This window comes from Dama dama, chromosome 3 (genome assembly GCF_033118175.1).
Source record: "Dama dama isolate Ldn47 chromosome 3, ASM3311817v1, whole genome shotgun sequence".
NCBI classification, from domain to species: Eukaryota; Metazoa; Chordata; class Mammalia; order Artiodactyla; family Cervidae; genus Dama; species Dama dama.
In genome coordinates this window covers 47084596-47110672 of record NC_083683.1, presented here as the reverse complement: position 1 = coordinate 47110672, position 26077 = coordinate 47084596, and the positions used below count along the sequence as shown (strand labels likewise).

General features: G+C 56.4%; 2 protein-coding genes across 2 annotated transcripts; one reads left to right on the top strand and one right to left on the bottom strand.

Moving 5' to 3' along the window:
- The first annotated feature begins 6146 nt into the window (after positions 1-6146).
- Positions 6147-9194, top strand: WNT1 (Wnt family member 1). Its single transcript, XM_061122747.1, has 4 exons — positions 6147-6306; positions 7046-7299; positions 7946-8211; positions 8706-9194. The coding sequence occupies exons 1-4, from the start codon at positions 6203-6205 to the stop codon at positions 9192-9194; spliced, it is 1113 nt and encodes a 370-aa protein (XP_060978730.1). The 5' UTR covers positions 6147-6202.
- A 12050-nt stretch (positions 9195-21244) lies between these two features.
- Positions 21245-23915, bottom strand: DDN (dendrin). The gene is made up of 2 exons (XM_061122742.1): positions 23707-23915; positions 21245-23299 (listed from the first exon to the last, which is right to left on the bottom strand). Exons 1-2 carry the CDS (start codon positions 23913-23915, stop codon positions 21400-21402), a joined length of 2109 nt encoding a protein of 702 aa, XP_060978725.1. The 3' UTR covers positions 21245-21399.
- Positions 23916-26077: the final 2162 nt, after the last annotated feature.

Genomic DNA, 26077 nt, shown 5'->3' with positions numbered 1-26077 from the left:
ATAGCTGAGTGACTGGAAGGTGCCTTTGACCAGATGAAGACGGAACTCAGATCGAACTTGCCTGGCTGGACGGTCTTGGTTTCTGCGCGAGAGCCTGGGGAGAACGCACTGCAGGGCAATCTGAGCTGGCGGGAGTAACTCCCTTCTGGGTGGCTTGGCTTCCGCCCACCTCGGAGCCCTACGCCTGCCCCTTGGGAGGGGTCAGCTCTGGCCTCAGAGTTTGGCTCTGGCAGAGTCTCCGGGAGCTCCGGAGATCTTCAGCCTGCCCCTGTGCTTCCTTGGGCTCACAGGCATCCTTGCCAGCAGAGTTCCCCTGCCCTTCCTAAGATCTCAAGTCTGCACTCCGTGGTGGCCCATATTCCTGCTCCAGACTCGCAGACTTGCTTCACGTGGAAAGAGGAGGGATCCCAAACTGAGCCCAGCCTGAGGATGACCAGGCAAAGAGTCTGATCGTGGGTTGCACAGACGGAGGCAAACCACCCTAGGGAGCTCCAGTGGCAGCGAAGGGGTTAGGCGCCACTGCGCTCCTGCCTGACTCACCCTCCCAGCTCTAACCACTGTGGGCTATTTTTGCCAGAGAGGGGCCCCAGGCTTCCCAGCCGCCCCCCGCCCCTGCCAGACCGCAGCCCAAGGCACGGCTGGCCCCGCGAGCCCGAGGCTGGCACGTTGACTCAGAGACAGGCCCCCCGGGGAAGCAGAGCCACAGGGTTGAAACCCACAGCCACAGTCATCTCTTCCTTGGTAGTGGCCATGCAGCTTTCCTGGGCAGCCAGCCTCTAGTCTTTGTGGCTGCAGGTCTTGCCCTGGGCTGCAGGGGGCACTGCTGTCTGAGGGGCAAAGCCATCTGAGAGAGATTAATGACTTTCATCTGCTGGGATATTTATTAATCACCTTTATGTGCCAGGCCTCAGGCAGGCTGAGGAGGTGAAAGTACCCTAGTTCCTGACCCTGGACAGCTGCGATCAAAGAGGGCTGCTTTTTTCTGCTTTCCCACCTCTGGGTGGAGAGGGGAGTAGAGGAGAAGCAGCCCTACAAGAGAAGGGGCTCTTATCCCTCCTTCCTGTTTAGGGGCCAAGAACCAAACCGTGTGTGGCTTTTGAGACCACTAGAATCTGCACCCTATCTTAGTAGCTTTTGGATCCTGTCCTTGTCCTTCCTGCATGTCAGCCTGAACTTTACCTAGTTCCCTGGAGGAGGGGGACAAGGTTTCCCATGCTCTTCCCCCATGGGAACCTCTTGGACACTTGCATTTTTCCACATGACTCCAGGTCTCCCTCAGGTTTCAGACTGCTCCTTCTGATTTTACCCTTGTCGGGCTGTGGTATAGTCAGGTGCCAAGGAAGGGCCAGGGTCACAGCTACTACCACAGATTCCAACATCTTAATGACCCCCGGGCTCCCCAGGCTGGCCTGTCCCAAATCCAAAGACCCATACTCCTGTTTCCTTTCCCAGCAGAAGCCCAGCTCTGGGACAGGAGGCCACAGGCAGGCAGACTGGGTGGCCTGAGCTGGCCCCCGTGCCCTCGGCCCGACCGGCTGGCCTGAGCACTGACCCGCAGGCGGCTGGAGGGTGGTGGGGCAGGCGGGGCCTGGAGAGGGCTGTGGGTACACACCCATTGCCTAATACCCCAAGCACGCGGCCAGCTCCAGGAAAGGAGAGGGGCGGGAACCAGAGAGACCTTGACAAGGGTTGGGGCCATGACAGCAGGGGGAAAGTGAGGGGCTGTCATTACTTCAGGGAGGGAGTGGGAGCAAGCTGGTCCCCCTTCCCCTGCGGGGAAGAATAGGGGGCTGACTTCCCATCATAGAGGTGGACAGTATCAAGAGCAATCTGAGAACACTGGGGCTCTATAGGGCGGGGGTCAAAGAAAAGAGTGGGGGTCCCTGGAGATTGGGGGATCCAGCAACTGAGGCGGTGGCTAAAGCTGAGTGCAGCCTCGAAAGCCTCCTCCTCCTCCTCCCCCCGTGTTTGCCTTGGCCCGGGGTCCCGGGTGACTCATCTATTGCTGAGCCGCTGATAGGGGCGGCCAGGCCCAGGGAACCCAAATTATAGGCCCTGGAGGGATGGATGCGCCCGCGGCGGCGGTGAGCTCAGCCGTGCTGCCCACCCTCCGCCTCTCACGCTTTCTGCTGCAGCACCACAGGCCACCACCCGGCGGCACCAGAGCGTGCGCAGCTGACTCCACTGGACTCCAGAGAAACCCCCAACGTTCAGCAGTTGCCCCCAACGTATCAGTAAAATTACCCACGACAGAACTTTGCCCCCTTCTCCACCAGAGGCTGATGCCTTCCCAGCCCAAAGAGGGAGTGACACCTGCTGGTGCTTCAAAAGAAGGTAGGCTCCTCTGCCCACAGCTCTCAGCCCTGGTCCCCTGCTTCCTCCTCAGACCCCCATCTAGGTAAAGCCCCTCTCCCCTCTGATATCTCTCTCTCCAAATCCTGTTTTAAGAGGGTGGTTTACTACTGACTTTCCACTTTAAACCTTTAAAGGTGTCCATGGTCAAAAGTGATGCAAAAAATAAATAAAGCAGGGTAAAGGAGATAGGTGGTGGAATTCCATTTTATAAAGGGGGAGGAGTGAAAGGGATGTGGAGGAACAAACACTTGGAGATATCGGGGAAGGGCATTCCAGAAGACAGAAAAGCAAGTGCAAAGATCTTGAAACAGATACATTCTTGGTATGTTCAAGGAATTAACAAGGAAGCCAGTGTGGCTGAAGGGAGTTTTGAAGACAGAAGGGCAGGAGTTTTGTTTTGTTTTTTTGTTTTTTTTGACTGATTTGACATAGACTATAAGAAAACAGACAAGTCAAGGATGGCTCTAGGATTCTCGTCTTGTGCAACTGAAAGGATGGAGTTGCCATTCACTGGGATGGGGATGACTGAATAAAGAGCAGGTGCAAGTGAATAACTGGGAGTTTAGTTTGGGATATTGTACATTTTGAGATGTTTATTCAAGTGTTAGATGTGCAAGTTCAGAGTTCAGGGCCAGAGATAAAAGTAGGGAGTATGAGACTGTATAGTTCCCCAAAGGAGTGAGTGTAGACTGAGAAGAAGTTGCAGATTGAAATGGGGTGCAGTCCAGTGAGTCATGTAGAAACTGGGTACAAAGGTGGAACCAGATAAAGAGACTGAGAAGGTGAGCAGTCAGGGAGGTAGGAATGGTGTTCCAGAAATCAAGTGAGACTATTTCAAGGAAGAAGTGTTCAACTTTGTCTGCTATTCCTAAAAAGTTTGTTAGGATGAGAACTGAGATTTGACAGTAGAGCGAAATGGAGGTCATGGATGATTTTGAGGACGAAATGCAGTGGGTTCAAAGGTGTGATTAAGGCGGTGGAAAGAGAGAATAAAGAAAAGAAACTGGCACAGGTGATTAAAGCAACACTTTGAGTTCTGCAGTAAAAGACAACACAGAAATGGGGCACACTTAGGTGATAATGTGAAGTCAAATCAAGTTTTGGTGTTTTTTAGATGGGAGACATTACAGCATATTTGTAGGCTGATAGGTATGATCCAGTAGAGAGGTAAACTGATGACACAGGAAAGGAAGAGAAGACAACTGATAGAGGGATGATTTGATCTAAATAAATTTGGGCCAGGTCCTACAAAATTTGACCAGACCTTGAGCCCTCCCACTCTTCCCCACTATCCCTGGTGGGTGGAATAGTGGAACAAAGGATATGGAATCCTTTTTTCCTCCCTTCCCACTTGTGCTTATCACCAGTGGCCACAGACAGGACTGCCCTGTCTTCCAGCCCAGCTCCCTCCTCCATGGGGTTTTATCAACCCACTAAACCAAAAGATGTGACCCAGGCCCCAGTGGGAAGAAACTCCTCAGGGACAAAGGGCAAGCTGCCCAAGGTACACTGTCTACTTACTTGAGCCATCTGTGCTGGGTGGCCTCCGCAGGGGCTACTGGCTTTTAGATCTGTGGAAGATGCTAAGCCAGTACACCTTGTCCCTCAGTGTCAAATCCTTGGAGGGGCAAAGGGCCTGGGAAAGATATTCCCCTCAAAAATAACCTCCATCAGGTTTCATTTGGGCTAATATGCATCCTTTTAAAATGCAAGAGCCCCAGGAAGATTCATTAAACTTATCAGGCATTTATTCTTTAGAGTGATTTGCCTGCACTGGAGGGGAGGCTTGATCATTTCTGGGACTTGAAACTCTTTCGGACCAGGCCTGGTACATTACTCAGTCAAAAAAAAACATCCTAAAGTCAGGGAAGATGAAAAAAAAAGATCAAAATGGAGGCAGAAAGATTCTAAAGACCATTTTTATTTATCTCCCAGTTTGGGGAAGGGCCCCCAGCCTGCACAATCATAAGCAGCCATTAAGGTGGTAAAAGCATGGGGTTTGAGTCGAACAGTCTGGGTTTCAACCTGGCTCTACCGTTCATCCCTTTATTAGCTGCGGGGCCCGTGGAAAACTGCCTAATCTAGTTTTTCCTTTGTAAAATGGAGAGAGAGAGGAGAGATGTAAAGGAGGAGATCCTCCTCTTCCAGGGGCAACCTGCGTGTGTTGGCGGGGCCTGATAACCAGGCTGGCAGTGCCCTCTATATCCCACACGGGGAACAGCAGGCACTCATTCCTTTGGAGGCAGAGGGGCCCTGAAGCTGAGAGGATGTAGGGAGGCGTGTTAGGGTCAGGGTCAGGTATCCCAGCGTGGTGAGAGTGAAGAGAGCCAGAGTTCTAGGTGGAGAAGACAGAAAGTTGGTGGAAAATTCCAGAAAGGAGCAGAAACGTGGATGCACAGGTTCTCAGCTCTGGGTTCAGTTTAGTCAGCAGCCCTTCTGCTCCCAGCCCCTCCACACACACACACACACACACACACCTGACATCGAGTCTACTGCCTTTCTTTTCTGAGCCTAGTCTCAGAGTCACCGCTGCTCCAGGCCTCATACGTTATGATACCACCTTGGTTACAGGTTTTGTCCGCCTCCCCCAGTGACAGGCACAGGTTGACACATGCCAGGGGGTGACACACTCTAGGATGACCCAAGGAACACGGGGTCAGAGTGACACACTGATGCATATTTCATCTCCTACTCATCCACCCACCTCCACACACAGTTCCAGACACTGCTCCCCGGTCAACCTTCTGGGTCTCTCCTGGCCACCCCCTTCCCGACACATAGGAGATGATGCACTGTCCCAGGTGGTGGCTGTGACAAGATGACTCGATGATGCCTTCTGACCTGAGCTAAATTCCAAGATTCTTGAGAAAGGCTCCTAAAATCCCTCCTCAGAACATGGGAGTTTCTGTCCGTGAGGACACGCACTCATGTGTGTACGCACATTCTCACACGCAGTCTCATTTACAACTTTCCCACTTCATGCACACACTGGCAGGCACTTGTGCACTTCTTTCCTCCCACAAGTACAAACCTCTGCTGCCTCAGGTTTCTCTCCATGGTCGGGCCTGTGCGCTCAGCTCATCCCCGCACCCACCCCCCACCGCCAGGGATTTCCCTGACCACAGCCCCAACCCCACCCGTCTCCCCCTTCTCCTTCCCTGTTCAGCCGTCGGGGGTTCATGGGCGGGGAGGTGTCTCCCCAGAGTCGCTGCCCAGAACCACAGCTTTCCTTCTTCCACTCAGGATGGGGGACCGGGGTGACGTCGAAGGGACAGCCCCACAGCGGGCCGCGAAGTGGCTGAGCTCCTAGCAGTTTGTCCCCGCAGCACACTGGTCGCTGCGCCCCCTGGCGGCCGCTGGTCCCCGACGGGCTCCGGACGCGGAGAGGACTGAGGCGGGCGCGCGTGGGAGGGCGTCCCAAGGGGAGGGGTCGGCGGCCAGTGCAGGTCCGGAGGCGGGAGCCACCGGGCAGGGGGCGGGGGTGAGCCCCGACGGCCAGCCCGTCAGCTCTCGCCTCAGACGGGCGGGAGCCACGGCCCCGCTCGCTGCCCATTGTCTGCGCCCCTGACCGGTGCGCCCTGGTGCCACAGTGCGGCCCGGCGGGGCAGCCTCCTATCGTCACTTCAGCCAGCGCCGCAACTATAAGAGGCGGTGCCGCCCGCCGTGGCTGCCTCAGCCCACCAGCTGGGACCGCGAGCCATGCAGCCCGTCGCCCGCCCCCAGGGCTGTTAGAGCCAGACTGCGAACTCTCGCCACTTGCCGCCACCGCCGCGTCCCGTCCCACCGCCGCGGGCAGCCGCCAAAGCCGCCCCAACTGCAGCATAGAGCGGGCAAGGCCGGGCAGGCCATGGGGCACTGGGCGCTGCTGCCTGGCTGGGTTTCTGCTGCGTTGTTGCTGGCGCTGGCCGCTCTGCCTGCAGCCCTGGCCGCCAACAGCAGTGGCCGATGGTGGTAAGTGAGCTGGTGCGGGGTCGCCACTTGTCTTGGGGCACAGAGCCAGGGGCCAGCCCCATCCAGCTCCCACGCTCTGGGATCCGTCCGCAGACAGACTTCCTCCAGCGCTCTGACTTCCCTTTGAGACACCGAGGGGCGCTCTGGAGCGGAACTGGTCCAGAAATTCCAGCTCTGCTGAAGTGGGGTGAATGGTCCGCCCGGCGGCCCACGATACTCCAGGCGGGGAGCCCTCTTCCATCTAGCACTGCCCTCTTCCAAGAACCCCCAAACGAGCTTCACGGTGGTAGTCACACTACAGGGCTTCCCAGCCTCTGGAGAGAAAGGGCAGGCGTGCACTCCGAAAGAAGCCAAGAAGCGGGTGGAACTCCCAAGCATTTCACGCCTTGGGTGGGCATGGACGGCAGGCCAGGATTTGCGAGCCAGACTGTCCGGAAACAGGCTCTGAGAGCCAAGGTGAATATCTAGTCCCTGGGCTCTCCATGACTCCGCTGTCCAGCTCCGGGCGGGCGCAGGGCCCCCTAGCAGCCCTGATTCCTGGGAACACAAAAGTCTGAAAGCCAAGTCCTTTCAAACTAGTGAGTGCCGAAGCGCGGAATCGTTACCTTATTATTGATCTCTCCCCGCTTTTGTGGGCAAATAGCTCCAGGAAGAGGACAGGGCGAGCATGACCTTTCTGGGTAGGGTCAGGGTGCAGGTCCCCTTCCAGAGCTTGAACTCCTCCCATGCATCTCACCAGGGGCATCGTGAACGTAGCCTCCTCTACGAACCTGCTGACCGACTCCAAGAGTCTGCAGCTGGTACTCGAGCCCAGTCTGCAGCTGCTGAGCCGCAAACAGCGGCGGCTGATCCGCCAGAACCCGGGGATCCTGCACAGTGTGAGCGGGGGGCTGCAGAGCGCTGTGCGAGAGTGCAAGTGGCAGTTCCGGAACCGCCGCTGGAACTGTCCCACGGCTTCGGGGCCCCACCTCTTCGGCAAGATCGTCAACCGAGGTGGGTACCCCGGAAGGTGACGCTTCCGGGGAGCAGGGGCGCACGGGGTCACCTCAGGGCACGGGCGGGCAAGTGCAGGGAAGATGTCCGGGGCATCTGCAGGGTCACAGAATCAGCCTGCCAAGAGCTTCATGCCAGCACTAGCTCTGGGCCAGACTCGTTCCACCAGGAGGTTTCAACCCGTGCGCCTCGGACAGGAAGCTTAGCTTTTCTGAGCCACTGCTCCAGCGAAAGGGAGTGCTGAGTGGTGGACGCTCGCTGGCCACCGCTTTCCCGCAGTCCCTCCCAAAGAAGCCTGAGAAGCTGCTCTCTTGCCTCTAGCCCAGCAAGGCTTGCATCGCTGGAGAGTTCTTGGCGGTGCAGAATTCTTCCGCTCCCCTCTATTCTCTTTTTCCTCCGGGGCTGCCCCACTTGCACCGAGAAGTCAAAATGCGCCCGGAGTCTCAGTAAAGCGAGATTACAGGTGTGGACGAGGTAGCGTGTCCACACACGTGCTTTCGGGGGGAGACCAACTTCCCAACACAGCCGGTCGCCGGGCTTCCAGGACTCTAAGGGCGTGGGACTCAAAGGTCCCAAGGCCTCCCCTGAAGGTGCAGGACTGCACCCCGCGTGCCCCCTCGCTGATCCCCTCTCCCATCCCCAATAGGCTGTCGGGAAACAGCATTTATCTTCGCCATCACCTCGGCCGGGGTCACACACTCGGTGGCGCGTTCCTGCTCAGAGGGCTCCATCGAATCCTGCACGTGCGACTATCGGCGGCGCGGTCCTGGGGGCCCCGATTGGCACTGGGGGGGCTGCAGCGACAACATCGACTTCGGCCGCCTCTTCGGCCGGGAGTTTGTGGACTCCGGAGAGAAGGGGCGGGACCTTCGCTTCCTCATGAACCTTCACAACAATGAGGCGGGGCGCACGGTAAGCCTGCTTGAGGGTGTCCGCACCCGAAACGGAATGGCAGGGATCTCGGAGTCCCTGCCTTAGGCTAAGCTCGAACTTGGGAAGTAACGGTCGGTGTTAAGGCCAGAGGTTAGGGTAAGGAACCAGGCGAGGGCGTCCGGAGGGCGCGGGGGCTTGGAGGGATTCACAGAATGGAAGGGATAGTCTGACAACAGAGAGGTTAGAAGTCATGTAACCCATGGACTGTGTTGCCTACGCCCGCCACTGTTCAGGTTCAAAAAATAAGGCTGCGAGGCAAAGACAGATTCTCCGGGTGGAGCAGAGATGGGTTTGGCGTCCAAATCTCTGCGTGACATTTCGTGGCTGCCTTCCTCTGGGCTCGGCTAGGCCTGGGCCTTTGCTGAGATCCCGGCGGCGACCAGGAGGGGGCGGTATCCGGGAAGGTGGCTCTGGCTCTGACGGCGTCCCGGGCCGTCCTTTCTTCTCCTTACCCCCCACCCCCGCCCCCCCAGACCGTGTTCTCCGAGATGCGCCAGGAGTGCAAGTGCCACGGGATGTCGGGCTCATGCACGGTGCGCACGTGCTGGATGCGGCTGCCCACGCTGCGCGCAGTGGGCGACGTGCTGCGGGACCGCTTCGACGGCGCCTCGCGCGTCCTCTACGGCAACCGCGGCAACAACCGTGCATCGCGGGCGGAACTGCTGCGCCTGGAGCCGGAGGACCCGGCTCACAAGCCTCCCTCGCCCCACGACCTCGTCTACTTCGAGAAATCGCCCAACTTCTGCACGTACAGCGGACGCCTGGGTACCGCGGGCACGGCGGGGCGCGCCTGCAATAGCTCGTCGCCCGCGCTGGATGGCTGCGAGCTGCTCTGCTGTGGCCGGGGCCACCGCACGCGCACGCAGCGCGTCACCGAGCGCTGCAATTGCACCTTCCACTGGTGCTGCCACGTCAGCTGCCGCAACTGCACGCACACGCGCGTACTGCACGAGTGCCTGTGAGGCGCTGCGCGGACTCGGCCCCTGGGAGCACGCTCCTCAAGCCCACCCCCAAACAGATTCGCTGGCACCTCAGACCCGGATCTGCGACCACCCCGTCCCTCCAGCCACACTCCGGGATTCCTACCTACCTATCCCATCGTTTCTCCCACCTCCTCAGACCTGGGGACTCCTGAGACCACTTGCCTGGGGCGGCATGAACCCTCTTGCCATCCTGATTGACCCGCCCCCGGACCTACCTCCCTCCCTCTCCGCGGGAGACCCCCTTGTTGCACTGCCCCCTGCTTGGCCGGGAGGTGAGAGGAGGATTGGTCCCCTCCCCCATCAGGGTCAGCTCCCGACGCGAAGCTCTGCCTCCTCCACCGCGCGCAGCGACCTGCCTGCCTTTCCTCCTTCTCCTTTCACCTCCGTTTTCTCCAGGTCCCCACATGCCCTTCCCCTTCTCCTGTCAAGGGTGCACACCCTGAACACACACCTGGGCATCAGGGCCTTTCTCCTCCCCACCTACAGCTGAAGTGGGAGGTTCCGGGGTGAGAGGGCAGCTGTGGTGATGTGGAAAATGAGGTTGGGGGACCCGGGAGAAATATCTCCATTCTCCCAGCCTCTGATATGGAGCCATTGAACAGCTGCGAACCATGCCTCCCTCAGCCACCTCCTACCCCCTTCCTGTCCTGCCTCCTCATCAGTGTGTAAATAATTTGCACTGAAACGTGGGTACAAAGCCACGAGTTTGGTTGTTGTAAATAAAAACTATTTATTGTGCTGGGTTCCAGCCTGGTTTGCAGAGACCACTTCCCACCCCAACCTAATCCTTCTCCATTCTTCTCTCCTTTTGCTCTCCAGCCTTTTCTGACCCCTCTTTCCCTCTCCCTAGTTTCTCCAAGATGCCTTTGCATTCCGGAATCAGTATTTCCTTCCACTGTAGCTATTAGTGGCTCCTCGCCCCCACCAGTGTAGTATCTTCCTCTGCAGAATAAAATCTCTATTTTTATCAATGACTTGGTGGCTTTTCCTTGAATCCAGAACACACTATTGCTTACCTCCTTTAAACAAATAGGATACATTGTTGAGGGACTGGTTTCCTGACCCTGGAAGAGGACTCTGACATTCTGTCCCTTGGATGACCCTGATGAGGCCACTGGGGATCCAGTTCAGATGAACCCAGTCAGGAGCCAAAAGACGCTACAGGGTCCTTCTTCCTATTTGAACACCAACTGGCTGTATGATACTGCGAAAATCCATAACTTCTTCAGTTTCTTGCCTTGCTGAGTGGGGATTAAAAAACAAACTTGGAGAACCTGCCTCTCCTATGTAGAAGAGCTGTTGTGAAAATCACTACAACTGAGTGATAGCTATGATGGTGTTCTCAAAAGAAACCAAAGAAGAAAGAGAAACCCAAACTGAAAGGGTGCTGTGGCTCATGGGTGTAGAGGTTTTGGCCCCCAAAGCCTCTCTGGGCCAGCTGTGGTCAGGGTGTTGGGCAACAGGGAAGCCACTCTCCTTCCCAGGACAGGGAAATGCCATATTAGGACATCAACTTCCAAACCGTGGGCTACAAAGAACAGGTGAAAAGCTGAGAGAGGATAATGGGGGAGAAGAAAGGAACAGCAGGGTTAGAATCCAAATAGAGGCTAGACTTTAACCAGTGTAACTGAAAGGAAACTCAACTGTGGTCCATAACCAAACCATGAGGTTAGCCATTCCCATAGAAAGCCCAAATGAGGATTCTGTTACTAACACCACCAACAGGATACCTCTGTGTGCATTTCACCAGATCGGAGGGGAGAACTAATCTCTCCTACAGCCCGAAAACCTATCTCTAACTCTAATCCACTCCCTCTCCCTAGGATTAGGTCTAACCTTAGCCTTAACCTAACTTCAGGCAAACCCTAACTGCTTGCTAAGCTCTAATGCCAGTCTCTAATCCTAACACTTCCCCCCGCCCCAGGGGAGGGCTTGAAGGACGGGGTAGCTATGAAGCACCCCACCCCCTAAGGGCAACGACTGATCCTAGCCTACTGGAGAATTTCCCCCTCTCCCCAGGACTCTTTTGCTGTTGTTGCTGCCTCCCACCTCTCCCTGGATGTGTGAACTCTGACCCATGTTGGCCTTTGGGATATGTGTGGGGGTAAGGAAGTGGAGCCAGGAACTGCTCAATCTTGCAGCGATACATCCCTTTTCCTTTCTCTCCATCCACCAAGCTAGCACCAGTTCAGCTTTGATGGGCAGTTGAGGAGGAGGAATAGAAATCTTACTGATCCTGGGTAGAAGGTACCTGATGGGGCTGGGTGTCCAGTTAAGAACCCCCGGCAAGAATGTCCAGTCTATAATCCACAGAACTATTAGATCCCCCCAGAGGCAGGAAAGGAGGTATGGGCCCCTGCCAGACAATCTCCCCAGATTCGGGGAGAAGCCGAAGAAGGGCAGGGAAGAAGTGAATCCTGTTCTGGTCCTAACTAGACTTTCAAAAACTCCGTAGCTTTCTCAGCTTCAGTTGCTTTGTCTATTCAACAGGGATGATTACTGGTACTTAGTTTTCTTCAGGAAGGTGATGAGGTTCAGACAAGATCATGTACATGGATGTGAAACACAGGGTCATTTGAACACTTGCTGACACCACTTCTGTGCCAGGCATATGCCAAATGCTGGCGATACGGTGATGTATGAGCCATAGAGCCTGCTAGGAGAAGTTTACAGTCTGGCCAGGGAATCAGGCACATCAAGATATTGTCAGGATAATGGGAGCAGTGCTGTGAAGGCTCAATGAAGTGTAAAGCCTTCTGCACAAGCGTGAAGTTTAAAGACAGACTCCCATACTCATGTCCTCAGCATGGAAGTCCTTTGCTTCCAGCCGCAGGGACTTCAAGGGGGGTGGGTAGGGAAGTACAGAATGGGGCTGGGTCCTCAAAGGGACATGCGATAATAAAACAAAAAAAGCAAGCAAAAGAAAAAAAGTTTTTTTTTTTAAAAAGCAAAAGGGCTAGATCTGCAAAGCACTACCTAGGAGCTAATTATTTATTAGGATCACATGTGCCATCCTCACATGGAGCAGGTAAATCCTGGAGAGGAAAGCAGCAGTGCCCAGAGCAGGCCCGGGAGCGGGGGGGGGGGGGGGGGGTCACCATAGGCTAGTGCTATCAGGAACAGTCCCCAGCTCGGCCCTCTGCACCTAGGCTATCCACCCGCCCACCTCTGATCTTCAGGTGGGATCTGAGACTGGCAGGGACCCCAGACACAGGGTTGGCTCAGTGAGTGAGGGAGGCACTGGTCCTGAAATATCCTGGGGGGAGCGGAAAAGCTGAGAGGACTGAGGCTGCACAGTCCCCGGGGGGTCAGCAAGCCAGCACCACACACACCCTGCCACACGCACCCTGGAAAAACCCTGTCAGTGGGGCTGCAAATACCCCAGGGTCTAGCACCCCCCGCCCCCCACCTCAGGCTGGCTCAGTCCTCCTCTCCAGGCCAGAGGGAGAAAAATAACAAAATGAGGAGAAAATAAGCTGTTTGGCTGTGGTGTGAGCAGGAATATCCATGCAGAGCTGCCCACCACTCACCCTTACTCACTCTTTCCACACCCAGCCAGGGCGCCCAGCATGAGACAGACCACCCCCCTGCCCCCTCCCCCCGTCTGGGCTAAAAGCAGACGCTGGTGAGCGAGCAGCAGGTTATAAATATGCCCGGGGAACTGCCGCCAACTCGCTCCCTTGTCATCCCCTGGGAGGGTACAGGGTGGGGTGGCTCCTAGGGAGGAGCTAGGGCTGCCCTGTTCCCTGGGGCCCAGGAGGAAGTGGGGCTTCCAAGAGGCTACTGCATTTTTCCTCCCTTTTCAAAGGGAAAGAGCCACTGCCACTTCATTTTTCCTGGACGTTTGCTCATCTGGTCAGAGGTGGGGCCCTCATCCTCCCTGGGCCGTAACTGGGAGCTCAGAATGAAAGGGCCCGAGTCCATTCACTCCGTGTCACGGTGGAGCCCAGGGCCGCTTCTCCTCACACCCAACACCAAAGTTCACTCATTCACTCAACACATATTAACAGAGGGCCTGCTGAATGCCAGGCCCTGTGCGCAAGCATATCTGCACAAATAAGCGTATGCATGCGTGTGTGCAGGCACACAGCAGCCCCTAAGCCCATGCACGCACACCAGCTCCAGCTCCTCCTCGGACTTGGTTTTACCAGCCTCATCTGGAAGGGTAAAGCTTCAGGCTCCCGGTTCCACCTCAGAGTAGGTTTGGGGAGGCGGGGCGTTGAGAACAGGGTCCCTAAACATTCCTGCTTTTACTACCTCCCTGATAAACGAGAGGGTCCCTTCTCTCCTCCCTGCCCAACCATCCTACCAATGGAAGTACCACCCAAGGAAGAAGGAGCCACTCTGTGGGACGCTAGGGGGGTACCTGCCCCGGCTGCCAGGGCCCCCTGCCTCCCAACCATTTGCCAAGTAAGTACCAAGCCAGGCAAGAGCGGGCAGTGCCACCCTGGGAAGCTCCAGCTCTCCTCCCCCAGAGCCGAACCCCTCCCTTCTCTCTCCTCCCTATTAATCCTCGGAAGTGAAGGGGCCGTCCCTGGCGGCCCCTCAGCCCTATTGTGGCCCCTCGCCCTCCTCGGCTGGCGTCTAATTAACTCCTCCTGCCCCCGGTTTTATGTGCCCCCCTTACCCCACCTTGTCGGCCCCGCCCCTCCGCTCGGCCCGCTCCCCTCCACGGACATTCCAGCCCGGCCGGGCTGGTGTGCCAGGGCAACCAGGGCCGGACCGAGGCCTAATCCCCCCGCCGCCTGGCCCGACTGGGAGAGCCCCGCTCACCTCCCCGCTCTCTGGGGGCTGCCCGGCTCTGCGGTGGCGGAGACACACAATCGGGACAAAGGCGCAGCCCCCAGGGGGCTAACTCAGCCTTCACGCCCAGGTTGTGCGGCATTTGGGGAGTTTAATGAATTGTCCATCACGCCTTTCAGGGCCCGCCCGTCAGCCTGGATTAATCTTCGGAGCCCTGGTGGGGTAGGAGACACTAAGCCTGTATTTATTACTCTCCCATTGTCACTAATTGAGGTAATTATCTGTGACTCTGGCCTGGCCAACAATGCGGCATTCACTCCCGGGACCTCGATGGGCCTGGCTCCCACTCTCAGCATCAACCCTCCCTCCTCTCCTCTCCCAAACCCGCCAAGGGCTAACTGGAGCCCTGGAGCATGATGGGAAAGTGGACAACGTCCCATAATGCTTCACCTCCCAACCGGTATGGAGTTGCAACTAGGGAGATGCCAGGTCCCTCTAAAGCAGGTGAGAAAAGAAGGCAGCCTGTCTGGGGACAGGTTTGGCTGGCAGAGCCCTAGAGCCACAGAGGGGCATACCTCTGGGGTCTTTGGTTTTCTGGACCCTCATCTCTGTGTTGGTGGTGCCAGAGTCTCCCAGGGTCCTTCTGTGAATCCACCTTCATGTTCCTGTAGTCTCCAGAGTTCTAGGGTATTAGGAGGCCCTATCCCATACCAGGTATAATTTAGGGAGGTCCCTAAAGCTTCAGGACTGGCAGAGTAGCGTGGGTGTGGGAGATGGGGAATAAGAATAGGCAAGGGCTCAGGGGATGAGCAAGAGGAACCATCACAGGAGGGAGCACCGAGGGCTCATGCTAATGTGGCCATGCAATAGCCTTAGGGAGAAACTTGGAAGGGAAGAGGGGAGCAGGGCCAAAGAACAGATTTCACATGGAGATGGCTTCCCAGGTCAAGGGGATTGGCCCTGGGGAACAGGTGTGTGTGTTTGTGTGTGTGTGGTGGGGGGGTGTAAAAGAAAGAGAGAGAGAAAGATAGCAGAGGCAGTTTTGGACAGGACTAGACGGTAAGCTCCTAGAGGGTAGGGGCTGTGTCTTGATCACGGTTGTTTTTCTAAGAAGCCTACACTGTGTGGCACATAGTAGATCCCATCAAATGAGTGTATAGGTGAGACCTGTATGTTCATTGGGGTTAAGATCTGTCGACTCCTCTGCCACGGCCGTACGCAAACTCTTCATTCTGCCTCGAGACTTGCTAAAAGGAAGTTCTGACCATCTGGGGACAGTTCTTGAAGGGCAAGTCACCAGCTACCGGTGTCAAGGATCTTGGCAGAACTCAGTGCTACATTCGGAACATCGCCACCTTGTGGTGTCTCTTGGGAGAGCTACTGGAGGGACCCCAGCAAAGGAAGCAGGGTCATCCCTGGCAGGTGGGGGCATAGAGGAAGGATGGTCACATCAGGCAGCAGCAACCCCTCCCGTTATATATGGGCCCTGAATTGCTGTGCCAATGTTCCTGTGGCACAGTTTTATCATTCGTTCCTTCCTTCTGCCAGCATCTGCTGAGAGCCTGCTCCAGGCCAAGCTTATAGGTGACACAGAACTAAATCAAAGGCACTACCCCTGAGTAGCCCATGGTCCAGTAGAGAATTACACAAAACCTCTCTGCCCTTCATCTCCCCCTCAGTTCCTCTCACTAAAGCTCAAATGTTTGTTTGTTTAATATTTATTTATTTGGCTGAGCTGGGTCTTAGTTGCGGCATGCAAGATCTTTTAGTTTCAGCATACAAGCTCTTAGTTGCAGCATGTAGGATCTAGCTCCCCCACCAGGGATCAACTCAGGCTCCCTGCATTGGGACCATGGAGTTTTAGCCACTGGACCACTAGGGAAGTCCTCAAATGTTTTATCCTTGCTTTCCTGGGATACCTCATGATGTGGTTCCCATACATTATTCCAGGATCCCATCCCTTTGCAACCCTGCCTTCCCCAGTGCCTGTGCTCCCTGTGAAAGCTGTGTGCTCTCCCACTTCTCTACCTTCACCCATACCCTGGAATGAACCTTTTCCCCATCTCCCCTGGCTGAAATTCATCTCAAAGCTGCCTTCCTCATGAGGCTCTTCTTATTTCCCTTGGCAATGTGGCCTTGCCTCCTGACGCACCTTCTTGGCAGGGCTTTCACTAACAGCACATACTGGCTGCTCCGTGAGTGGAACATCTGTGTATATTATTCATATTCTTATTGGCTTCTAGCTTTCTGAGGGCATGGACTCTATGTTTTGTTCATCTTGGCATCTCTTGCAACACTAAGTGAGGCACATCACATGCCCTCATTAAGATGGATGGATGGATGGATGAAGGAAGGAAAGAATGGATAGATGGATAAATGATGGAAGGATGACAGATGAGTTGGTGAATGGATGGACAAATAGATGGGTGGGATGTATGGATGCACAGATGAATAAACAAAAGGATGGATGGATGCATGCATGGATAGATAGATGCATGCATGGATAGATGGATGGATGAAGTAATTCTTCTCTAAAAAGATTCACAAAAGCTTTTGTAAGGAACTTGCCTGGCAGTCCAGTGGTTAAGACTTTCCCTTTCAATACAGGAGGTGTTTGGTTCGATCCCTGGTCAGGAAACTAAGATCCCACATGACTTGCAGCCAAAAAACCAAAACATAAAACAGAAGCACCAATGACGCACCAATGAAGACTTTTAAAATGGTCAATGTTAGTCAATGTTAAATAAAACTTTTAAAAGAGGCTAAGTAGTACCAGGGGCTTCAAGGGAGGGAGCCCCCACACCAGGACATGCAGAGGAGATAATGGATCCAGGCTGAGCCTTCGTTCACTAACACGTGGACCCTCAGTGACTGGTCTCTCAAAGAAAGGCTTGGGTATATTCTGACTGCTCAAAAGTCACAGCTTGGGAGCCATTTCTTCCTTTATGCTCCCCTAGACCCTGTGGGAATGCCTTTATCAACATATATTATATTGTACTGCCTGCACTGTGATGACTCTGTGGGTCTCCTCTTCCAAATCCTTTCCCCTGTTTCTCATACAGCCTAGATGTGTGAACTCCCTGAAGACAGGTAACAGGTGTGAGTCTTTTGTGTGTCCCTAGGGCCTGACATCCATGTTCAACGGGTGAGTGAACAAATGAATAACTGAGTGAATGCATAATATCTACATATTCATATTCAGCCATCTCTCCTTGTCCTCTCCTCCTCACACAAACACACTCACACACACACACACACACACACACACACTCCTGATGACAAGTCCCAGAGTTGTGGCCCGGTTCTTTGTTTCAGTTACCCATTTGTGATCTATCTCGGGAAGTCCCAGGGCTCTCCTGGGAGTCTGAAGGGGGAGGGGGCCCTTAGCTCCCTTCAGAAAGGGGCTTCCCTGGGAAGAACCTGGCTGTTGGAAGGGTAGGAGCATCCTGTGGTAACCTGAGGGCTGCCCCCACCTGAGCACACTCTCCAGCACTGCCCTCCATAAGGCTGTCCCAACATGGGGTGGGGGGCGGTGTAGTTGTGGTCTCTGTCTTGAGGCTGGCTGGCAGGCAGACGCAGCCAGATTTAGAAGTCATTTTCGCAGCAGGGAGCCTCCAGCCTCCCACCCACAGGGCCCTGCAGGGCCAGTCTGAGATATGGTTCACCAAGGGCTGGCCCCCGGGGCCTGTACTAGCTCCTCCTCTTCTGCTGTCTCACCCTTTTTCCCAGATCTTTAGCTGCTGGTGCTGATTTCACCCTTAGGCAAAGATGGAGGAAGTCCTGGGGGAGGGGGTGTTGCACTTGACATCCCAACCACCCATGTGCTCTCAGTACACCATTCACCCATTCAAGGGGCTGTCTGTCTCCACCCCAGGAGTCCCCTCGCCTCTCAGCCTCTGCCTCCTCTTCCTCCTAAGCCTCTACCTCTACTTCTCTCTTCCCATCTCCCAACCTAACACTCCCAACACTACAGAAATAGCCCTAAAGAGAAATAATCGTCAGAGTTCAACACATATATCACTTACTGTGTACCAGGAGATGTTCTAAGTGCTTTCCATACTGAATCATTAATCCTCCCAACAAGCTTATGAAAAAAGCACTATTAATAGCTTCATTTTATAACTGAGGCTGCTAAGGCACAGAGAGGTTGAGTAACTTGCCCAAAGTCACACAGCCAGTATGAGGTGGTGGTGGTGGTGGTTTAGTCGCTCAGTCATGTCCAACTCTTGCGACCCACCAGGCTTCTCTGTCCATGCCCAGGCAAGTATACTGGAGGGGGTTGCCATTTCTTTCTCGAGGGGAATCTTCCTGACCCAGGAATTGAACCTGGGTCTCCTGCATTGCAGGTGGATTCTTTACTGACTGAACTACAAGGGAAGATCCAATATGAGGTAGATGCAAGATTTAAACCCAGGCTGCCAGATCCCAGAGTCCATGTTCTAGATACACTACCATAGTTCTCTAAGAATGACAGAAGTCTGTGTCAAAGTTCTTAAAACTAGCCTCTTGTGTGTTCAGCCTCTAAGAAGCCTAGGCAGGATTGTGGAACCCCTCTCCCAAGGGCTAGCCCCTCTGCTTTCCCATGCACCTCACCTCTCCTGCTGGTCCCAGACCCTGGGAACCCCTGGGCTACAGCAAAATCCAGGCAGATGCTCTCACTACTGCCCTGGTCTTCTTCAGTCTTCCTCCTAGCCTGAAGTCCATCCTGTTCTTAGGCCCAGAGGTCAAAGTCACACAACCCTGAGCTGGACCAGGCTCACCCTAGCTTGGCCTCTGTTTTCACTCCTGCCTTTATCTTCCACATCTCCTCTGAATGTATCCTCAACTCCAGTCAAACCAGAACATTTGACAATTTCCTAAACAAACAAACCATTTCCCTTACATTCACACCTCTATTTTTGCTGTCCCCTCTGCTTGGAAACCCTTTCCCCAAATGCTATCTCAGATTCCCACCTCCTCCATAGAGCCTTTCGTGATCTCATTGAATCTGTACAATCTGCCTTGTTTGATTCTTTATAATACTTAACACCCACTGCTCAATCTATCATTATTTATGTGTTTTCTCTTCACCCCATCAGGCAGGTCTTACTCATCTCTTTCTCGGAGTTCAGCTTAGTGTCCAGTTCTTCTCAGGTGCTCAGTAAATGCTTAGGAGTTAGAATCAGCAGAAGTTAGAACTGTAGGTGGAAGGAAGACAGAACTCAGAAACTTTGATCTCTGCCCAAGGTGAACCCCCACTTAACTTTACTTCCTCCAGCAAGAGCTCACTTGAAACCTGACAGTATGGTTTCCAGGCAGGTTCTGAGATGGACGGACCTTCCTGGGTGACTCTGACCAATGTTATCCATTTCGGTTCAAAGCCCCAGAAGCCGCCCCGCCCCCCGCAACCCGTTCCACTGAACCAAGGTCAGACGCCCACTTTAGGGTCCAATCCAGAGGCCTCCCTACCCTGCCCCCCTCCCAGTCCTGCCCAGCCTCTCCGGGTGCGGGTGGGGAGTGACACTGAGATAATTGGAGACCAAAACTCTAAGTGGTTTGAGAGCGGGCCTGGGGATCGGAACGCTGAGCCGGAGTTGCTGTTGGCAGGACTCGGTGGGGGTGGGGGGCAGAGGCGGGGCCGAGGGCCGGGCCAGGACTCTGCGACTGAGTCTGAGCGAAGCCCCCGCGCCTGCCTAGTCGGCGGCTAAATTTACCCAGGCTGACTCAGCCCTTGCCCGGAATGGGGGGGTGGGGGGAGTGTATCGAAGCAATGGGAAGAGCCAGCGGGGGTGGGGTAGGGGGCAAGGAAGGGAGAGTCCGCACTGGGGGAGACAGGGGTGGGCCAGAGTTTCCATCAGAGAAAGGGGTCTCCTCCACGGCCCACCGAGCAGGAAGGAGCGCAGGAGCCCTGGGGGGAGGGATGCTCTGGGGAATGCGACGGTGAGAGGAAAAAGATGCCAAGGCTGGACAAAGGGAAGCTTAGATTTATTGAGCGCCTGCTGTGTCCCAGGTACCGTGCAAGGCGCTTTACATACATTATCGCATTAAGTCCTCACAACAACCCTGCGAGGTAGGTGTTTATAAACCCCCATTTGACGGATGAGGAGACTGAGGCTCAGGGAGGTGAAGTGATTTGGCCGAGTTTACATGGCTAGTAAATAGAGACAGAGGCGGTGTCCGAGATCGAAGAGAAAAAATACTTCAGTGTCTGAATCCCAAGCTGTTCGCTGTGGACGAGTACAGAGAGGGGCTCCGCGCGCTCCCGAGGTCTGCAAGGCCAGAGGCCTACTCGCGATCTCGCATGGCTGGAGACGGCAAGGCAGGGGACCCGCGCGCAGGAGCTAGGGAGCAATTGATTAACTGGCAGTGCCGGGGGTTGGCAAGACTCGGGGACTAGCTACGAGGGAAATCCGCGACCTGCGCGCGCCCCGTAGTGGCTACAGCGAGTATCACACCCCACACCTACAGGCTTTTGGGGACCGGCCTCTTCCCTTGTTGGTTTCTGGAAGAGGCAGAAACACGTAAGACATTCTCAGGATTCTCTTTCACCTGGGTGGGAAATCGTGGTAACTATTTAGAGCATTACCAAGGAACACTGGGGCGGAGGAACAGGGGAAGGCCTAAAGGTCCCAAGCAGCTTCACTGGGTGCCTTCCCTCCCCAGCTCAGACCACCACAAACTAGGGACAGTGACAAGGCCACCATCCTGCCCTGCCTCGGGGATCCCACACCTAAACCTGAGAGACTGGAATAGGAGCCCTTGCCCACTTGCTTGGCTCTTCTGCAAACCCCACACAGTCTCTTGAGTTGAGAGTGAATGCAGGTGTCCATGAAGCCACCCAGGGACCCTCAGACTCTGTTCACTTATTCCTGTCTTGTGGAAGGGAGGATTGAGATAAGAGCCTCTCCTAGGACTCCAAAACATCAGGAATGGACCTTAGAACGCCCTCATTTTACATATTATAGGAACTGGAGAGGGGAAATGACTTGCTTAAGGTCACCCAGCAAATCAGTCTCAGAGTTGGGGTTGGAACCTGAGATCTGTGAAACCAAAGTGAGTCCTCTTCTGCTTTGCTGGTGGCTTCTGCCAAGGGCCTCTCTGTCACCTGATCACCTCAGTCTGAGGCCTCTCCATCACCTTCTTCCTCCTGCCCAGAGGCCCTGTCCTGCCGTTGCCCTGACTATCCCATCCCTGCCCTCCGGCCTCATCCCACCTAGGCCTCTCTGCTCAGCTCCGTGCTAGTGCCCTGGGCCCTGCTGAAGACCTTACCCACAGGCACTGGGTGGAGAAGGCATTCAAGTCTACTGCACACCCTCACCTCTCCTGGGAAAAAAATCATGACTTGACATGTGCTCCCGCTCATCTGTGTGCCTTCTATGTTGAGTTCGGGAAAGGGTGGGTATAGGTAAGGGGTACAAGAAGTCTGTGAAGAGAAAAGGGGACACATATAATAAAGGGCCTCTCACTGTTGCTCCCTATTTCCCTGTGGAGTCCCCTTAATGTCCCTCGCCCCGAAGAGGACCTCCTCGGTTTTGCTGATGGCACCTACAATCTCTTGGGCATTGCCGCTCAGTTCGGCTGTCTTCCAGCCTTCCGGGGGCCCGGTCCGCTCTTCCCGCCAGGAGGCGCCCGAGGCTTCTGTGTCGCTCGCATCAGAAGAGCTGCTATGGACGCTGAGCTCCGCAGCTTCGTCTGAGTCGGAGTCCGGGGCGGTGTGGCGGCGGATGCGGGACACGGCTTCCCGCAGCGCCCCGGCATAGGGTCCAGGGGCTCGCGCCCAGCCCCGGCCTGCGCGCCGCGGGCCGGACGCCACTTTCTCCGATCCCTCGGCACCGCGCGCTCCCCCCGAAGCCGCTGGGCCTAAGCCTGAGTGCTCTGGGCTACCTGGCTGCGTGGGGGGATCCTGTAGGTTTACTTCGCCAACCGGGAGCCCCAAGATGCGGGAGGCGCGCTCCTCCAGTGAGGAGTCCGCGGACTTCCCGCCCTCAGCTTCGAGCCCGCGTCCCTCACTGGGTTGGAGAGAAGGGCGACTGCTCAACAGCAGCTTTCGGCAAGGGGAGGGAAGGACCGCGGCCCCCTCGCCCTCCTCTTGATTGGGTTTCCGTTGGCTGGGGGCATTCCCCACAAGGCGCGGCACCCCGGCGGGCAAAAGCTGCACCTGCTGGGTTCGAGGGGTCGGGACGTACTGGGAGCGTATCACCACGCAAGTGGCGTCAATGACAAAGACGCCTTCCCCACGAGCGGGGCCACGGGAACTTCGGGGCAAGGTGTGGGGGCGTCGGGTCGCCTTCCAACCCTCCAAGGTCTCGGGTCCCGTCTCCCCTCTATGACCCAGGGATTCTCTCCATCCCGTGCCACCTGGAGCCCAGGGTCTGGGGAGGGTCTGGCTGTGTCGGGGAGGCTGCTTTTTAATGGAGGGAACCCAGCGTTTGGGGAGCCAGGTCTGGTCTCTACCTTCCCTCCCTTCCCCGGAGCCCTTGGGATGGGGTCTGGACCTGGGAGTGGGACGCGGGGGGCTAGGGGTGGCAGTGGCAGACCCCGCAGGAACTGTGCCTGGGCTCCCAGCGGCTTTAGCTTGGGGATGGCCGTCGCTACCACTCTTCAGGCCAGCAGCAGCCAGCCTCAGGCTTTTCTCCGCGGCCCCCTTACCGGACTCCAGCCTTGGCCTGTCTGTTCCACAGCCTGGGGATCCCCCCAAGAGACCCCGCCCCTGACGGAGACCCCAGGCCCCTAGGACGTCCCGGTAGATCCGAGGATCTAGCCTCTTCTTTGCGCACCCTCCCTCTGTCCTAGTCGGCGCAGAGGTTGAAGAGGCGCGCGCCTGCGAGGGCTCTGGGCCTCGCTTAGTCCCCAGGGTCCTGTGGGGGCCCTCGTAAGAAGGTGGAGCCACGTAGGGTGGCGGCCGGTCCCAGCGGCGTCGCGGGGCCATCCCGGCAGCGCCTCTCAGCAGCAGGTGAGCCTCGTAGCTGGGGGGCCCTGGCCGCCGACCGCCCCAGGGCCCCGCCCACGCCGCCCCAGGGTTGCTCTGCGGCTGCGCGGATGGACGGGGCGGTCGCCCCACCGACCCCAGGCGCTCCGGCCTTGAGGAAGCTGGGAGCCCTGCAGAGTGGGCCACCCGAAGTGCATTCCGAGGCTCCGGGCGGGGCCGACCAGGGGGACTCCTTCGGGCCCCACCAGCCTTGCGCCTTTTTCGCTCGGTCTCCTTGGCCTCCCGCTCCTGCGATGCCGCTTTCCTTTTCTCTTGCTCCCGGGCTCGGGCCTCGGCCGGGGGCCCCGCCCGCCAGTTGGTCGCCTCCTGCAGCACCCTGGAGGCCCAGGGCCGGCGGGGCAGCGGCTCAGGGGATCCCGGGCGCGGCCCACACCTGGGACAATGAGCAGGAACCCAGGTGAGCAGTTTGTGGGGGAAGGGAGCCGAGGTCCGGGGAGCTGGGAGCGCTGGAGGCCACTTGGGGCCGCCAGGTGGAGGGATGTGTGTGAGTGTGTGCGCGTGTGCACGTGCGTATATGTTAGGGTTGAAGTCGAAGCGGGACTCCTCACCATCTCTCCATGCACACTTTAACAGCGTCTGCCCCATCTCACCTGCCCTTTCTCACGCCCACTCCTGTGCCCCCAAACAAACGGGATGAGTCAGGCCCCAGCCTTCGGGATGGGGTTGGGGGAGGCGTGGGAAAGAGAAGGGGGAACAGCAGCGCTGGCTGGTGCCCACGGGAAGGTCCGGACCCCAATCCCTGCCCCACCTCTCTCTTCCCCTTACCCCTCCTTCACTCACGTGCGGCTCTGGGGCCCGCGGACCCAGTGGCTGGCCTGGAAATCCATGAGCTGTCGAAGAGGGGCGCGGCGACTATAATGACAGGAAATAGTCTTCACCTCGATCACCAGCAGCTTGGATTTCTGCACCCAGAGGCAGCTGCCAGACTCCTCATCCTGGAGCTCCCGGGGGCTATCGGGCCCCTCGGAGAAGAGCTGGCCATCCAGCATCCTGCCCCACCCCACCCCGGCCCCCCACCCTCCCACCCGCCCCGAAAGCCCCCTCCCAGCCCGGGGAGCCGGCGCCCACTGCAGAGCGGCGGGCCCAGCGACTGGGGACTATATATACCCAGGCACACGTGTGTGCCTGTCTGTGTGTGTGTGCGCGCGCATGTGACACGGCGCGGACGGCTCCGCGCTACCTCCCCCACGTGCACGACCGCCCCCTGGGGCCCGGGATTGGGCGCCCCTTCCCACTGCTCTTGTCCCCCAAGCCTGATGGGACCCGCACGAGTGGGCAGGGGATTTCTTATTCTTGCCAAGCTGACAGTACCCCCACCCCGCCCCCGTTTCTTCAACCTTCCCGCCGTTTTAACCCTTCATTCTCCTGCTTCTCGGGGTGCCTGACCAGCAGCGTTCTGTCCCTGACATCCTGCCCCAGACTTTGATTTCTTCATCAGGGAGGTGATGGGAATGGAACTCAAGGTCTCTGCCTGCCACTCTCTGCTGGTTTCCAGGGGGTTGGGGTGCAGGAAGGGCTGGCCCACGGCTGGGGGGTTTATTTTTAGCGGCAGTGGCGTTCGGGTGCAGAGAGGAGATGAGTAACCAGCTTCCATGCAGTGGAGGGAGGAGGTGGTGGCTTGCCCGCAGCCTTTGTGCGACTCTGGGGGAGAGCTGCCTCCAAGCTCAAGAAGGGTCACCCCCACAACCTTAACTCCTTACCCTCTCAGTGGTGTGCCCAGGGCTGCTGGCACAGCAGGACAGGAGTCTGTCTTGGCCATCGAAGCTGCCTACACTTTCATCCTTAGATGTTTGTCCTTGGGCACCCATGGAGCCCTCTCTCTGAAGCAGGCTCTCCCAACCCCCAATCCAGAAGCCAGGATTTGAGGGTCCTACTGTTCTCAGCCTGAACTCTGCTCAGCCTTGTGGAGGAAAGAGTGCTTACGCACTTGCACCCTTTCAGAGGGTATAGAGGAGGAATGGTGTGCTTCCTTGGCTAACCTAATCCCCTAGCAACTGAAATGATACAACTGGCCCCCATTTCCCAGTGTAGCACTCTCTGTCACCGCTACCACAGTGCCTAGCTCGTTCGACCCCCACCTGGAGCGGTGCTCAAGGTGATCCCCTTTCAGGCTCACTCCGTCCTGGATGGAGTGGTTGCTCGCATGATCCCTCCCCCCAGGCCTATGCCAGGTGTCCCCTGATTCACCATGGTGATGTTAGTGGCAGTACAGCCCACGCCAACCCTTCCATGCAGAGACTTAGCAACCATGCCTGGCAACCATGGCAGCAGCTCCAGTGGAGAGGAGGGGTGCGGGGAGGTGGGAGAAAAGAGTGTGTATGGCAACAGTGCTGAAGAACAGAGAATGCACCTCTCCTGAGGAATAGGTAAAAAGAGAAGGCTATGAGGCTCCCAAATTTTATCCCTTGTCTTTCCTTCTGCTCCATCCTCAGACCCTGAGACTGACTGGTTGGGTTTTTTAGGGGGACAGGAGAAGCAGATCCCAATTTGTTTTCCACTAACAGCCCTTGGGCACAGACCCTTCCTTTTAAGGTGATGAGCCAGGAGGATTGTTTTAGGACGGGCATTGACTTACTGGGAACCACGGAAACAAAACCCAGGCCTCCTGCTCCCTAACATGGACCTTTAGAGAGAACCCAAACATCCTCTGTCCCATCCACTCAGCCCACTTTACACCTACCAGCTACACCGGTGGGGTGGCTCTTGCTTGAAGATGCTTCCTTCCACCCAGGTCCCACCAGAGAGCCAAGGCTTTAAAAGTCCTTGCCTCCTCCCTAGACACGATGGAATGTGACAGAAGGCGACATCTGGCCTTTCCATCATGCACACACCCACACACACACAAACATACCCTAATTCTAATAACTTATAAGCCTTCCTCCCTCAAGAGTGGGAATGTGCTGTGAGAGCTTTGAAGGGGTGAATGCAGAAGCAGGGGCTTCTCCAAGGCCCCACAGCATAGCACTGACAGCAGAGCTTGGACGAGTGCCCGGTGCTTTTCCCTGTGTTCCATGGAGAAGCCTGGTTTGGAGGAACCAGTACAGAATAGCCGGGGGTCATGAGTTATCAGGCACGGTCTGGGTAGGGGCAAGGAAGTACTCTGAAACTCCTTCAAATCTGGGGTAGGAAATGGTACCATATCTCTAAGGCA